At 40.8% G+C, this 16,509-nt stretch overlaps 1 protein-coding gene across 3 annotated transcripts in view; it reads right to left on the reverse strand.

Annotated features, from left to right (window-relative positions):
* KCNIP2 (potassium voltage-gated channel interacting protein 2) overlaps positions 1–16,509 on the reverse strand; it is a 125,302-nt gene that overhangs the window by 18,237 nt on the left and 90,556 nt on the right. Inside the window, exon 1 of one of the 3 annotated variants that reach the window (XM_032225509.1) lies at positions 4,537–4,639. The exons of the other annotated variants lie outside the window; for them this stretch is intronic. Within the exon in view, the coding sequence (XP_032081400.1) occupies positions 4,537–4,639 (103 nt within the window). Of the gene's footprint in view, positions 1–4,536; positions 4,640–16,509 lie in introns of those variants that run through there. 3 annotated transcript variants of the gene reach the window in all.

Raw genomic sequence — 16,509 nt, forward strand, 5'->3', positions numbered from 1 at the left:
AAATTACTTCCTATGCTTTATAAACTGTATTTTTATTAAAGTAATTCTTGTAGTTGCCATTTTTGCAGTTATATGATTCATTTTCAGCTTATAATTGCCTACAATTCCAAGTTCCATTTCATATCTATTGTTACCTAATCTTGTACCCTTTGTATCTATCTGTGCATTTTATTTCTTTTTCCTTGAAGAGCAGTTTTATATAATTCTTTGGTGACGTGGAACCCTTCTATTCAAGAACAATATACCTTTGGTTATCAGTGATGGGAAGAGAAAATAAGAAATGGAAATTGCCTTTCTATTTTACCTGTGCGTTTTTAGATTGGACCTTACCATGGTGCAGAAGTGGCTTGATCCCAGTTCGGCCCGGATCGGGCGAAGTGGTAGTAGCGGCGGCGGGGGGCTCTGCCCATCTGCCCGCACACTTCTGTGCATACGCAGAAGTGTCACGTGCACACAAGAGCACACACACACAAGCGAACCAAAAAATGGAAACCCACCACTGCCATGGTGTGTTAAACCAGTCCTTATGGCATACTACTTATTCTGTGTTCAAGTCTTGTTCTGCCATATTTAGAAAATAGAGAGGCTGATATTGATGAATATCCCTTCCTTACCCTTTGTACACCTGCCAAAAATGCAAGTACCAAGTACTCTTCTTTCAGTGGATGTATCTTTTGAGTATTGGTGGAAAACATACACACACAAACACATACACAAACCAATGTTTCTCAACTTCAGAATGCTAAGATGTGTGTTGAAGTATAAGGATTTAGAAATTGTTGAGGTTGAGAAACACTGCAACAGACAGTAATTCTTTTTTTTTTAGTATATTTTATTTTCATTTTCATACACTCACATGTATACACCATACAGTATTAAACAATAATTGCATCAATTCCTCTTGTCAACAATGCCCCAGAAAATAAAAGCCCAATATACCTCTTTCATTCTCCATACACCTCTTTCTTCCACCACCCTCCAACTTTCTATCTTTCCTCCATCATCCCCCTCTACCCTACTTCCCCTCGCCCTCTACCACTCCTCTCTCCAGATCCACTCCCCCCTTCCTTTTCGCCTTCCCCCCTACCCTCTCTCCCTTCCCTCTCTACCCATCTTTCTTCTTTCCTCCTCCTCCTCCCCTTGGTGTATTTCCACTATATGTTAATGTACTTGGCTTATCCTATTTTTAAAGAAAAATTAAAGAAAAACAGTATACATGTGAAGTCACATTGCATTGAGATCTAACACATCGTGTCTAGCCTAATATATATCCCTCCCACCAACCACCCCCCCAACCCCCCACCTCCTTCCCCCCCCCGACTTCCCAGAACCCGTACACAGTATAGATTTTTAACAAACACAGTCTAAAATCTATTGAGAAAAAAGAAATAAAGAAATTAATAACATCTCTACATTGATCTTAGCTTCTTCTTGCTAAGCTAACTTTAAACAATTTAAATCATTCCTGATCTTAAGCATAGGCTAACTGGAATTTCTTGGTCCCGTATTTATTTTGTATATAGTTAATCCATTTTTTCCAGTCTCCTTTATATCTCTCTTTTGAGTGATCTTTAAGATATGCCGATATTTTAGCCATCTCGGCTAAGTTTGTAACTTTCAATGTCCATTCTTGAGTTGTAGGCAGGTCTTCCTTCTTCCAGTATTGCGCCACCAACAGTCTTGCTGCTGTTATTAAGTGCAGGATCAAGTTAGTCTCTACCGCTGTAAAGTCAGTACTTATACCTAGTAAAAATAACTGAGGAGTAAACTTTATCCTTCTTTTAAAGATATTTTGCATAATCCACCATATTTTTATCCAAAATGCCTTAACTTTTTGGCAAGTCCACCATATACAACAGACAGTTATTCTGATTACTTGGCAAAACTCAATTTCACCTGATTTGGAAATTGCTCCTGTTCCCTCTGATTTTTTGCTTGTACGTGGTCAATCTATTTCTCTTTTTAGGAAATATCTCTGAAAGGATGATTCAGCGGGTCGTGGGTCATCTAATTTGCTTTAAAATCCTATTGCAAAGAATTAGGTATGAATAAATTAATCCCCTTTGGAATGTCCAGGGCTTATCTTCTGAAATTTGCAACTGCCTCTCCCCTCTTTTCTAAATAAAGGCACCACCTGTACTTTTGCTGTGGCTAGCAGGAAGTGCAAGTTCACACTGTGTTTAATTAATTATAGTCTGATTCAAGAAGGAAACTTATGGAATTTCTTTTTAGAAAACTGGCTGGGGGGGAGGGGGGAACAGATTCATGGAACTGTGAATGTTGTTCCTGAACGTGTCACTAACTTTATGTGTATAATGGAGCAGTAAATTTTATTGGTATGATGGAGCAGTAAATAATTTTGGTATTTTGCTTTTCAGACTCTATTTAACTGTATTTCAATCTGACAATTCTAAACATGTCAAATTGCCATTCCTTTCACTTCTGACTACCCTAATCTACAGCCAGAAATTAAGTTATTGGTAACTCAGTATGATGAAGTCCAACTTAACTACAGAAAATCATGTTAGAAAAGGCTGATCTGCAGCTGTGGATGTCTGTAATTACAGAGGCATATGAACCAATTCATATAGTAGTGTCATAAAGATGCATGAAAAAAGAGAATGGAGCTCTGCAGAGTGATTGGTACCTCCATCTAGAAATGCAAATTTTTTATATCTTCTGATGTGCTGTAAAGAAATGTGTATATCAGAATAAATGGGTGGGTGGCTACTTTTGCACTTCTATGTCCAAATTTGCGTGTTCATGCTTTATACAAAATTCAAATTCTCTCATCAGTTGACATATTCTGAAAAAACGTACCATAACTCTCATCATTCTCAAAAAGAATAGCCATAAGCATGCTGGTTGGGGATGATGGGGAGTACAATGCAACTCTCTCAGGGCATCAAGTTGGGTAATGCTGCTATGTGCAATAACGAACAACTGCATTCATTTTGGTATCAAATTTACCTAAGAAACCCTGAGAATAAAGTCTGGCTTAGTCCACACCTTAACTATACTGTTTCCACTGGTTAAATCACTTGGAAAGTGATTGGAAGTTCTTTTCCAGCAGACAAATCTCTGGAAAATCCCAATGTCAAAATATCAAATAGGATTTTGAAGAAAAAAAAAACTACGATCAAGATGTGCATAAAGATATAATATAATAGCACAAAACCCAATGCTAAGGAAAGAAAATAGAGGCAAAGAGGAGATCTTATTGCCCCAGTAAAATATAATCTTAGGTAAAGAGGGTGGTTTTTTTAACTAAAAGAAGGAACTGGGAATCAGGACACCTTCAGATACATTAAAACTGATTATCCAGTCAAAACTGAAGAGGCTGAGTAGAAATCCAGGATTCTCTTATTTAAGAAAGTCCTTCAGAAACTGAAGTAACATTCCAAAAGAAATTGATGCCAATAGTATAAAAAGTCACATGGAATCTAAATTCATACAGTTATTAACAGACAAGCAAAATATAAACTGGCCTAGAACCGTCTCATTTACCCAATTGTTTGGTAGTGAATTGCTTCTTTAATTTTATTTAAAGATTTTAGATCATGTCCATAATAAGCAATTGTCTAAACCACAGGCAAGAACATAAAAGCAGATCATCATGAGAGTGCTAACTATGCGCTCTACCCCATATCTTATTCCTGGACTAAAGAAAATCAGTAGACTCACTTATGGAGAGACCATACATTCTATAATGTATGGTCTAACCTTCCAGTTAGAGAACTAACAAGGACTCCCATTCTTTGCTTATGTTCTAGAAGTTCTAGCTAAAAAAAAAACAATTCCCTGATTTTTCGGGTGGGGGGGGAGAGGACAAAAATGAAAAATGGAAGGATATAGAGATCCGAGCAAAAATTCAGCAATGTATACAGATTTGCTTGCTAGCAATTAACAAATATTATAGAAGACTCCCTCTAGACAGTCCAACTACTCTACATCTCTTTCTAACAAAATGAAAACATGCGTATTAAAACCATTATTATTTTCACCATATACTTCACCTATTCCTACACAGTCTATTTATCCTTAAAATGAGTGAGCACAATCAAAAAAAGAACCAGTTTGGCATGCCTATTCACATACCGGATACAGAGTTAGAGAAGGTACTGACACCAAGTACAGCCCTAAAAGTTTGCCATGATGGTTGCCTGTTTGATGGACCTGCCTGCTTTGAAATTGTGTTTACTCAAAGCTCATTTCAATCCTCAAATGAATACTGAATAGCAAGAAAAGACTTTGGCTTCCATTTCTCTCATCCAAGAGTGGCTTTGCTGCTGCTTCCCTGAATAGCATGTCCTTTGGCTGCTTCCACCCACTATGGGCTCTGCTCTGAACCCCGTTTCTATATCCTTTAGCATCCATTTAAAGTCCTCCAGCAAGACCTCTGCAAGTATCACCACTATTTAATAAAGTATTTATCCTGATTAGAAGGATCACTTTTACTAAGTAAAGCAGACTCTGACACCAGCTCTGGAAGTATGGAATTACTTCCCTCACCCTCCCACTTTCCCTGTACATTACCTTCCAAGGAGACAGGCTCAAAGAGCCCAAATTGTTCCAGCACTTTAATGAAGAGGACCAGAACCACCAAAACAGCGATCATCTCCAGACCTTCCAGGTTCATGGTGAGAAGGACTCATGGCATCCAGCCCCCAGTCCAACCCAATCTGTTCCCTCACCCCAAGTTAGGCAGGACTAGCCACACAGTTGTGGATTCTTGCATCCAATGCCTCTGCTTTCAGTCCTGCTGTGGAAGATCTCTCTGCATCAGAATCCGTACTAGGGCATCTCTGGCCCTCCCCAAAGGACTTTGCTTAAGGAAGTCACAGAAGAGGAGAAGGAGAAGGAGTTTGCCCTTATTAGCTCAGAGGCTTGGACTCTTAAGCTACATTTTCTTGGCTTACAAAGAAGAAAAAGAGCGGGAGGGAGTGTGGCAGACCAAAGAAAGCTTATAAGAACAGGAAGGGTGAGAGATGCGCAGCAGGAGCCCTGCCCTCCCATCCCATGCCAATGACACCAACTAAATCGATTTGCTTAATGCAGTTGCTAAGGAGATGGGAGAGTTAAGAGGATCTTGGCTTACACTCAGGGAGGTGGAGTATAATTGGGGAGGAAGTGTTATGCAGAGTCCCTCCCTTGTGTGACACCTCAGTATATCAAATCCCAAGCCCTCCAGTGAGAAGAGACTTGGGCCCAGATTGACTGCTCTGGTACAACTCCTGGTGCAAAGGAAAGAACGTAATGTCCTGCAAACTTTCAGCACAGTCCCATCACTCTGCTTGTCATCCATATTTCCTTCATACCCACAGCCTACACAGACATCCCACACAGACACTGACACCTTATTACATGTGGCCTCTTCCCAATTCTTCTTCCTGTTGTTCTTCATAATCCTCTTAGACAAATTCTCCATCATTTCAAGTATATTTGCTATCTCACCTAGTGGGGAGACAACAATACTAACACTTCAAGCTAGTTAAAATATAATATCCATCAAAGTCAAAGCACCAATGATAAACACAGAGGAAACCCTACCAGACTGGGATTTAGTTTAAAGAACTGGCCTCTGTAGAAGTATTGCAGATTTCAGGGTTTCCTGTTCAAAAAAGTTTCATTAGCAGTTAAAGGGATAACTGACTGGGGAAGGTGTTATAAATGGCAATAGGGAGGTATATTTCTTGATGTTGTTTCAGCTGCTCTCTGTAAATTAATACACAAAATCCACAGTACCAAAAATTTAAAAGCTGCCACTTCTTCAGCATGGTAAAAAGAAATTGCAACAGTAACAACAACAACAACAACAATAATAGCAGCATTTGACAATTCTTTAAGCACAAAATAATTGTGCCAATATTTGTAAGATCCCCTTCTTGTTCATCAGCCTATTACTTCTATTTCAACTTTCTACAGTGTGATACAACCCCCCCCCCCCAAATTGTTGCTGTTATTGTACAGCTACAGATGTACTGAAGTGTCAGCAGTCCCAAGGTTTTCTAATTATCAGCCTAACTGACACCTCATTCGGTATGCTGAAGAATCTGCCTGCACCACAGTCAAGAAAATGCCAGGCCTGGTGCCAGGATTCAGAAAAGGGGGGGAGGCTCTACGCAGACTATACACATCACTCAGATAAACATAGCCCAGGGGAAGCTGCCAGGCTGGCACTGGCGTCAGCTCTGCAGGCAGAAGAAACTTAAGACAAGAGCCCCAACTATGGAAGGCAAGGGTCCCCCACATCACAACTTCAGTTGGTTATTATAAAATATAACCTATTATAAAATAGGAGGAAGAAAGGAGTAGAAGTGAAGATGCTGGCCTAGAATTCAGGAGATTGTGAATTCTAGTACCACCGTAGGCATGAGAGTCAGCTTGGTGACTTTGGGCCAGTCACTCTCTCTCGGCCCCAACCTACCTCACAGGGTTGTTGTTGTGGGGAAAATAGGGAGAGGAAAGAGTATTCGGTACACATTCATACCCTATACAGTAATAAAGACTGGATTTTAAAAAATCTTTAAAAATGCATTTAAACATTGGAAAAATGAGTGAGCAGGTAGGTACAGAAGGTAGGCAGATAGGTAAGTAGATCTTCACTTTGTTTTTTGCCACATTTTTTAGATGTTCCAATATCAAGAATGGGATATTCCATTGACAAGGTCGGCTGATGAAGCCAAAGGAAAGCCATATGTGAAAAACATAAACTGAGATATAGTAAATCTTAAATATATACAGAATAATTATAATAACCATACCTGTAGGGAAGATGCAGCCTGTTAGAGTAAGTAAAATAGGAGCAACAGCAGTCATAAAACTTAAGTTTGAGAAAGTAGGCCTTTTTGTCTGGAAGATGAATAGTTAATTGGTACTGAAAGATATCGGAACACCTGATTTTCTACCTAGTGCACAATAGCAGCGCAAACATGTCTTTACTACAATAAAGCAGTTTGTTTTCTGTTCCTTTGCAACACTCGTTATATTATTTAATTTTTATCCTTTGTAGTGACATAAGGTACATGATATAACTATAAAACATCCACAGTAATTTTAATCATAAAACCAAATGAAAACAGGGACTTCTTACATAAAGTAAAAATAAAAATGCTGCCTACTTGCTACATTTTTTATGAATTGCAATTTCCAAATACTTTTAAAGAGTTGCTCGATTTACAGCTTATTCTGGTAATCAAGAAAGGAAGTAAAGGAAGCATGAAAGTTGATAGACTCTTAATAGTTTCAATTAAGGCAAACTTATACAGTCGTATCTTCTCCCGCACCCAGCTGCTTTTTCTGTGGATTCCTTGGTGTTCTCTGAGCTTGGCTGTTTGCTTGCAAATGTTTTGTTACCAGACTAGGTAACATCTTCAGTGATGGAAATGAGTGGGATTTGCTCTCTGTTTATATACCAACCTGCTGTTAAGTGTTGATGGGGTGTTGCTTTCTCCTTGGTTGTTCCTTGATTAGGCTGTTGTTTATTGCTTGAGCTACGTATATTCTCTGCTATTGCTTTTCCTGTACCAGCTTTGGCTGAGGTCCAGGGAGATGTAGAAGATGGCATGAACAGCAAGAGTCAATGTTGCAGCACAGAAATATCATTGTTAATTAAAAGTAAAGCCAAAGTTGCCAAAAGCCAGCATGTGAGAATTGAAAGTGCAATAACAGGGAGCCAAATCAATAGAGGTCGTTACAAAAACACTCAAGGCTAAAAGTAAAAGGCCCAGCAATAGATTGGCTGCATCAATTGTAATTCTAAAAACTGAAGACATTTTAAACACTAAATGAAGCTTTCATGACTTCATACATTTCTTAAGTTTATACGGCTTCTTTGGGAGCCAAGATCTAAGCATCAGACTTCTGCTTGTCTTGGCTGGTTGGCTAAAGCAGTGTTTCTCAACCTTGGCAACTTGAAGATGTCTGGACTTCAACTCCCAGAATTCCCCAGCCAGCATTCGCTGGCTGGGGAATTCTGGGACTTGAAGTCCGGACATCTTCAAGTTGCCAAGGTTGAGAAACACTGGGCTAAAGTGTAATAGCAATACCACTTAGACTTATATACTGCTTGGCAGTGCTTTACTGCCCTCTCTGTGTGGTTTGCAGAGTCAGCATATTTTCCCCAACAATCTGAGTCCTCATTTTACCGACCTTGGAAGGAAGGAAGGCTGTGTCAATCTAGAACAGTTCCAAGGTCCCTTCCAACTCTGTTATTCTATTCTATTGAGTTGGTGAGAATTGAGTAGCCTGCAGTACTGCATTCTAACCACTGCGCCACCACAGCTCTTGCATGCACCTATCCGGTGTGGTTTGCAAACAATACTATAGTGCTCAGAATGTTCTATATTGTTAGAACTTTGAAGCTTCTTTAATAAACAGTTATTAAGGTTGTTTAACATGATAAAAGAATGAAGCCTAATCTTGTGTTGCTGGTAAAAGGTTGCTTGTAGCTCATCTTTTTCACAGAAATGAGCATAAGAGAATATTCTTATAGGATCCATCAAATATTTGTCTTCTTTCATCTGCTCCAGAGAAAAATTGCTTTTCTCTTATAGTCAATCTATAATAGGCCAAGAAGGTCCCTTTAGTTCTGCAGCAGGCTCCCTTCTGCACACCTGAAATGCAGGTAATGAAATGAAGGACCAAGACAAACTGAAGCCAATTTAGGGATCTAAGAAGAGAATACGTCTGGTGCAGTGGTGGGTTCCAGATCCTGTTCCAACCAGGATGGTTGGAACGGGCCCGGCGGTGTCCACATGGACGTGCACAGCACGCGTGCACACATGCGCAGCACACACATGCATCTTAGCATCTCTGTGAGCCTCTGCGATGCTCCAGCTGCTCAGTGGACTGTTGTGCAGGTGCTGTACGTGCCGTGAGCGCGCGCAGAAGCACTGAAGACTTAAAAGACCGGTAAGGAGCTCAGGCAGGCAGGTGGACCCTCCGGAGCACCGTACTAGAACGGTATCCGGTGCTTCGGGCAGGCTCTGGTACGCCCGTACCAAGGCATACTTCCTGAAACCCACCACTGGTGCTGGTGGGAATTGAAGTACAAATAGTCCTTGAATTATAACCATTTATTCAGCAACCATTCAAAGTTATGGTGGCACTAAATGGAGGCACTTACAGCTGATCCCCAAAGTTAGGGCCACAGCAACACCTACACAGTCAAGTCATAAAAACTCAGGTGCTTGGCAGCCCACCTGCATTTACAACAATAGAGGCACCTCAAATCCCCCCAACCATCTATCTCCCCACATATAGGATGTTTTTGGCCCCTATCTGAATTTTGCAATCTTCTTGTTCCCACCGCTGACCAAGCATGCTCAGCCTGGTCCTTTGCAAGGCAGCGGCCGACCACAGGAGGCTTCCTTCCCCATGAAGATGACCAGCAGTTGCTTTGCAAAGGGCCAGGGCAGGCATGCCTGTCAGCAGCAGGAGCAATAACACAGCAAAGTTTAGTTGGGGTGGCCAATCACAGGGTGGTGAGGATGACTGGGACTGGGCTGGGGCTTTCCAAGGTGGGTATGGCTTTGTGCCATGCTGCTGGGGTTGGCTGGGGCTTTCTGGCGAGGCTGCAGCTTTGTTCTATGCTGTTGGAATGGTTGGAGCTTCTCACAACAGCCGCAGGTTTTGTGCCGTGCTGTAAAGGAAGGCTGAAGTTTCCAGGGGCAGTTATGGTTGTGCACCACACTGTTGGGCTGGGCTGGGCTTTCTTGGGAAAGCTGCAGCTTTGTATCATGTTGCTGGGGAAGGCTGGGGCTTCCCAGAGTGACTGCAATTTTGCACCCTGCTACTAGGACAGCAGGGGCTTCTTGGGGTGACTGCAGTTTTGCACTGTGCTGCAACTCGGGGGCTTTTTGTACCTCCAGATTAGCAGCACGCCTAGAAATCACAGATCCTCAGCATGAAAAGCAGCTCCAGAGCCCTGCAGGAAGAGATGGTGGGGAGTGGGGGGTGGAATAGGCAGTTTGGGGGATGTCAAGAGTAACGGTCCCTTATCTTTCTCAGGGCTGAGAGAGACCAAGCTGGAAATGGCGTGGATTGAGGTGAATCCTTGCCTAAATAGTGGTAGAATTGGGTTAACAATGGCAACAGGCAGTGCCAGGATCACTAATTGATGTGATTTTGTGACATTGCACTTTAACACTGCATCACCTAGGAATGGAAATTTGGATTCCAATTGTGGTCAGAAGTCAAGGACTACCTATAGAAGAAGGGTTAACAGAAGAAGATCTAAAAAGTTGCATGTTGTATGTACCACATACAAAAGACATTTAGACATAATGAGTGCATTCAAACAAGAAAGAAAGCCAGTTCTGTCTATGGTTAAGGCACCAGGCTACAAGCGTTTAGGCATGAAAGATGAGCCAAGTGAGTTTTGGGCCAGCCACTGTCTTTCAGAATAACTTGCCTCACAGGATTGTTGCAGGGAAACCAGGAGAAAGAAGGTGTATTGGGTAGCATTTACCATCTTGAATTATTTATGCGAGTAATAAAGGCTGGATAAAAATAAAATTAAAAAATCCTGGTCATGGAATTGGTCCATTTTTTAGATTCACAAAACACATTGGAAATAACTAACCAGATATGCCAAGTTCATAGAACAACTAAAGTGTTAACTATAAATTAAAACAAAAATTCAGCAATAGCATTAATCAAATATAGCATATTGTACAAAGGTAGCTGCTAGGGCCATGATGGCGAACCTATGGCATGTGTGCCCGAAATGGCACGTGAAGCCATGTCACATGACACCCGAGGCATCGCCCGTTCCTCTTCTGGGTTTCTGGTGTGCATGCGCACACGATGATCAGCTGACCTTCGTACATGCAGCAGTGATGGAAACTGGAAGAGCTGAGTCTTCCATTTTCCTGTGTGCGCATGTGCGCTGGCCAGCTGATTGTCATGCCAGAAAATTGGAAGACTATCTGGCTGGCACGCATGTGTGCGCCGGAAACCAGAAGTTTATTTTTTGGCACGTCCATGCGCCCTGAGCAGCTCTTATTCTGGGTTGTGGCCCAGACGAGCAAGTGCGCTCCCTTTTCAGCACTCAGTGCCAAAAAGTTCACTATTCCTGTGCCAGGGCATCCTTTGGTCCAGAAATACCTGAGCAACTTGTGACGTATTATTGCAATACTGTCTATTCTGACAGGTTATCCCATGGAAACTGATTGCTGTAGGAGTCAAGATCTAAACATTAACCAGCTAGCTCTTAATGTTTCATTCTTCAAGTACGTATTTATACTATCAATACTCTATCTGGATTCTTTACCAGGGAAACAGGTACATAGATATGTGTGATACCTGGGTCCCCATTTCGCCTTTCCAAAGAAAGTTCTTCATTTTGGACCACAATCCCCTGCTTATTTGAGTCATCATTATCACAACTACCTTGACCTGTGTCTTTAGTGTCCCCATTAAGGTCAGCAAGGGCGCTATATCTGTTATGCAGCTGCCAAAAAAGCCAACACAGGTCTAGGCTACATAAACAGAGGGATAGAATCAAGATCATGTGAAATGTTGATACCACTTTATAATGCCATGGTAAGGCCACACTTGGAATACTGCATTCAGTTTTGGTCACCACAATGTAGAAAAGATGTGGAGACTCTGGAAAGAGTGCAGAGAAGAGCAACAAAGATGATTAGGGGACTGGAGACTAAAACATATGAAGAACAGTTGCAGGAACTGGGTATGTCTAGTTTAATAGAAAAAACAACTGGGGGAGACATGATAGCAGTGTTCCAATATCTCAGGGGTTGCCACAAAGAAGAGGGAGTCAAACTATTCTCCAAGGCAACTGAGGGTAGAACAAGATGCAATGGGTGGAAACTAATCAAGGAGAGAAGCAACTTAGAACTGAGGAGAAATTTCCTGACAGTTAGAACAATTAAGCAGTGGAACAGCTTGCCTCCAGAAGTTGTGAATGCCCCAACACTGGAAGTCTTTAAGAAGATGTTGGATAGCCATTTGTCTGAAATGGTATAGGGTTTCCTGCCTAGGCAGGGGGTTGGACTAGAAGACCTCCAAGGTCCCTTCCAACTCTGCTATTATATTGTATTGTATTGTATTGTATCTATAGCAGAGCGGCCTCTTGTGGCCATCTGGCATAGCCGGCTGCAAGATGAGCAAGAAGAATTAAGTGTTTTGGGGGGAAAAGATAACTGCCTAAAATAAGAAAGGAAGGTAATTGCTGTATGTCATCCATCCACACCATATCATTTATTCCTCCACATTTTTTTATTTGGGCTATAGTTTTATCCTATTTATCTATCCTGGGAGAAGTGGAAAAACTAAAAAGCCTGTTTTCTTCTCAATAGGTATGAATAGGAATGAATGCCTGTAAATCCAGACTGCAATTCAAAACTCAGTTACTCAAAAATAGGCAGAGGCGAACTCCAAGTAGGCCTATAGATGATTGGGCTAGTGCTAGAATTGCATCTAAGTACAAATTGCAGTTGGATTATGAGAATAAAGAACCAAACAACTGGTGATCTTCTGTTTTCAAAAATATAAAATCCAGCCATTTATCTAGTGCCAGCAGGTTTACAGGTGTAATTCAAGGTGCCAGCTGTCATCTCATGGCCTAAGGACTGGTTGTCTAAGGCAGTGTTTCTCAACCTTGGCAACTTGAAGATGTCCGGACTTCAACTCCCAGAATTCCCCAGCCAGCATTCGCTGGCTGGGGAATTCTGGGAGTTGAAGTCCAGACATCTTCAAGTTGCCAAGGTTGAGAAACACTGGTCTAAGGCACCATGTGTTTCCATAGTTTCTGTCTGACCTGGGTGATCAGGGAAAGTTGGCATGTTCTGGGTCCCATCTGTTAAACAGTGTCATCTGATAGGATCTAGGAAGGATCTTTTTTCTCTTCCAGCATCTGCCCTCTGGAAAAGCATTTCCTCCAAGCTTACCACCCTGTTCATGTTTAGCTTTGCCTCGGGACTTTGAATACACTGAATGGTAGATTCTGTATACTGTACTATTTTTTAGAATGGGTGATTGCTTTTCTTCCCAGCGTCTTTGTTCCTTTTATTTGTATTTTTTTAGTAATGATTTCATTATTTCCACCATTTGGAACTGTTCTAAAGTTGGATAGCCTTATAAAATACATACACACGTACAACTTCTGATGTTATGAAATCACCTTGGAGGTCTTCTAGTGCAGCTTCCTGCTTTGAGTAGGTATTTTTATACCATCCTAAACAAATAGCTATCTAAACTTTCCTTGGAAACCTGCAATGATGACTCAAGACTCCAGGTGGTAGGCTGTCCACTGTTTAATAGATCTTGCAGCCAGGAAATTCTTCCTTATTTTAAGTTTGGATCTCTGTCTGTAAAGCTTCAACCCATGATTCTTGTCCTCAGGAATTATGGAGAATGGTCTATACCTTTTACCTTGTGACAGTCCTTCAAATATTTGAAAATTACTGTCACATCTCTCCTATATCTAGTTTCTTAAACAATTCTTCATAGGAGCCTTCAAACCCCTCAAAATCTTTCAGCATGTTTTATTTTACTTTCACGACCAGATTTGGAAACCTGTATTCCATATGTTAGTTATTTCCATAACTGAGGTTTAGAATTTAAGGAATAATAATTGTGCTATTCAAGTCTTGTTGATGGGACCACTGAAAGATACAATGTCTCACCCCCCAAAAAAGCAGAGGTCCTCTGGCCTAGTCCTATTATTAGCACAGGCACAGGACGCAGAAAAAAATATCACAATTATATATGAGAAGTATCTCACCAGTCACATGATCTTTTGTACATGAATCACCCATTCTATACTCCCAGCAGGAGGAACTTTGGCAAAATATTGCACAGAATATACAAGGAAAGCATAAACAAAGGTATCAAAATGTAATTACTTGTATCAAACAGCAGTCCTCTACTTACAATTGAGCCCAACATTTATGTTGCTAGATGAGACATTTGTTAAGTGAATTTTGCCCCCTTTTACGAACTTTCTTGCCACAGTTGGTAAGTGAATCACTGCAGAAGTTAAGTTAGTAACATGGTTGTTGAATCTGGCTTTCCCATTGACTTTTCTTGTCAAAAGGTTGCAAAAGAGGATCACATGACCTTGGGACACTGTGACTGTCACAAATATCAGTCAGTTGTCTCAAGCATCTGAATTTTGATCACATGACTATGGGTATGCTGCAATGGTTATAAGTGTTAAAACTGGACATAACTCGTTTTTTTCAGTGCCATTGTAACTTTGAATGGTCATTAAATAAATAGTTGTAAGTTGAGGACTACCTTTACAACGTGACCCGACAAAAGGGCGAACAAAACCGCACCCAACTAAACCGCGTCGCTAAAACCGCGACGTCATCAATGCGCCGACAACAGCGCACCGACAACAGCGCATCGACAGAAGGGCGATTTACAACAGCGCGTCGGCAGAAGGGCGATTTAAGTTAAGGTAAGGGTTAGGGTTAGGGTTAGGGTTAGGGTTAGGGTTAGGGTTAGGGTTAGGGTTATGTTTATGTTTAGGGTTAGGGTTAGGGTTAGGGTTAGCATTAAGTTTAGGGTTAGGGTTAGCATTATGTTTAGGGTTAGGTTTAGGTTTAGGGTTAGGGTTAGTTTTACAACGCGCTTCTGTCACCGCGCTGTTGTCGCCGCGATTCAGCGCTCATTCGTCGGAGCACTTTAGAACACGCGGTTTTGTCACCGCGGTTTAGTTGGGCGTGTTTTTGTCATTCGCCCTTTGGTTGGTGAACCCCTTTACAATACCCTTTCAAGAGTCACTTTAAAAGAGAGCTACAAAGTACAGGAGGTATCTAAACTAGACTGAGTCTTTAATGTCCACAAGGGAATCTGAAGTTTTGAACCAGTTACTTAATGAACTTGACTCACTAGGATCAGATTTAATATTTAATATTCAACACCCAATAATGGACCAAGTCTTGAACCATCCTCTGCAAAGATGAATCTCCTATAGCTACTCATATCTCCAGCCCTACAAGAACAAAAAATGGAGGATTATAAGGCTTCAGAAACAAGGATGCAGTGGCTCAGTGGCTAAGACACTGAGCTTGTCGATCAGAAAGGTTTGGTGGTACAAATCCCTAGCGCCGCGTAACAGAGTAAACTCCCATTACTTTTCCCAGCTTCTGCCAACCTAGCAGTTAGAAAGCATGTAAAAATGCAAGTAGAAAAATAGGAACCACTTTTGGTGGAAAGGTAATAGCATTCCGTATGCCTTTGGTGTTTAGTCATGCCGGCCACATGACCACAGAGACGTCTTCAGACAGTGCTAGCTCTTCGGCTTTTAAATGGAGATGAGCATCGCCCCCTAGAGTTGGTAATGTCTAGCACATACAGTATGTGTGAGGGGAACCTTTACCTTTAAGGCTTCAGAATTAATGGACCTCTCTTAAGAGCAGATTCAGCTTTGAAACTTTTTAAAAACTTTTTAAAAACGTTTCCTGCAATAGCAGCTATTCTAGTAGGAATACTTAATAGTTAATTTGATCTGTATTGCATTCAAAACGTTTATGTTATATCTTCCCACCCCAAAGCCAGATTACTCGTACTATTCTAAGCACTTCTTAAATGTTGTCATAAAGTTCTTTAGGGCTCTTGGACACAGCAGAGCAATCACCAATCACCAATCTGCTTGCAGAATGAGAATTCTGTAACTTTGGTTTGCTAATAATATAATACTATTTAATAGATACATATTCCACCATTTTTTAATTTAGTCTAATTGAATACATTGGTTCTTAACACACGTTCCTGTAGTTATCAATAAAATTAATTTAAGACTTTAGCCACCCATAAAAGTATGATTTTTACCACTTTTATAATGATTGTAGAAAAGTTAAAGCATTTAAGATAATAAAAGACTTTTTACAATTTCTTTCTGAATATAAATAAGTTCCATTTTACCTGTTTCTTTTCTCCATTTGAAAGCTTATTATGCTCAAAAATTATGCAAAAACATTATCTTTCAAAGAAAGGTCTTGGATTGTGATTAAAAATAGTTAAACATTTCAACTTCCATTAGTATAAATGGTATGTGGGAATGATCTTGAGAGACAGGGGGAAGGAATGCTGTCAAGGGAATGATTAAGTAAGAGGATGCACAGTCCACAGCTGCATAATGGGCAGAAAGGCACCTCCCTAACTTCTCAGCAAAAAAGAGACAGCAGGGTATTTGTACTATCAGACTTGAAAGATTCTATTAATGTAGCCTTGCAATAATGTAGAATTAGCTCTTCTGGTTATGTTTCCATTCTGGACTACTTAGGAAGGCTGACAATTAGTCCGTCTCCAACTCTGACTGTAGATTTTGTAAATGCTTCTGCTTCTTTTATATTGTGTTCTTTATATTAAAATATTTGGGTCATCTATCTGAATACAATACTGTACAGTATGCAGCAGATGAAGTGTCCAAGGTGCTGAAACTGCTGCTCATACCTGTTCCAATGACAGGATTCAGTATTTTGATAATGCAGCTACCTGAATAATAAACAATGTTAAGTTGAAAGAAATTGC

This window comes from Thamnophis elegans, chromosome 10 (assembly GCF_009769535.1).
Source record: "Thamnophis elegans isolate rThaEle1 chromosome 10, rThaEle1.pri, whole genome shotgun sequence".
Classification (NCBI taxonomy): domain Eukaryota; kingdom Metazoa; phylum Chordata; class Lepidosauria; order Squamata; family Colubridae; genus Thamnophis; species Thamnophis elegans.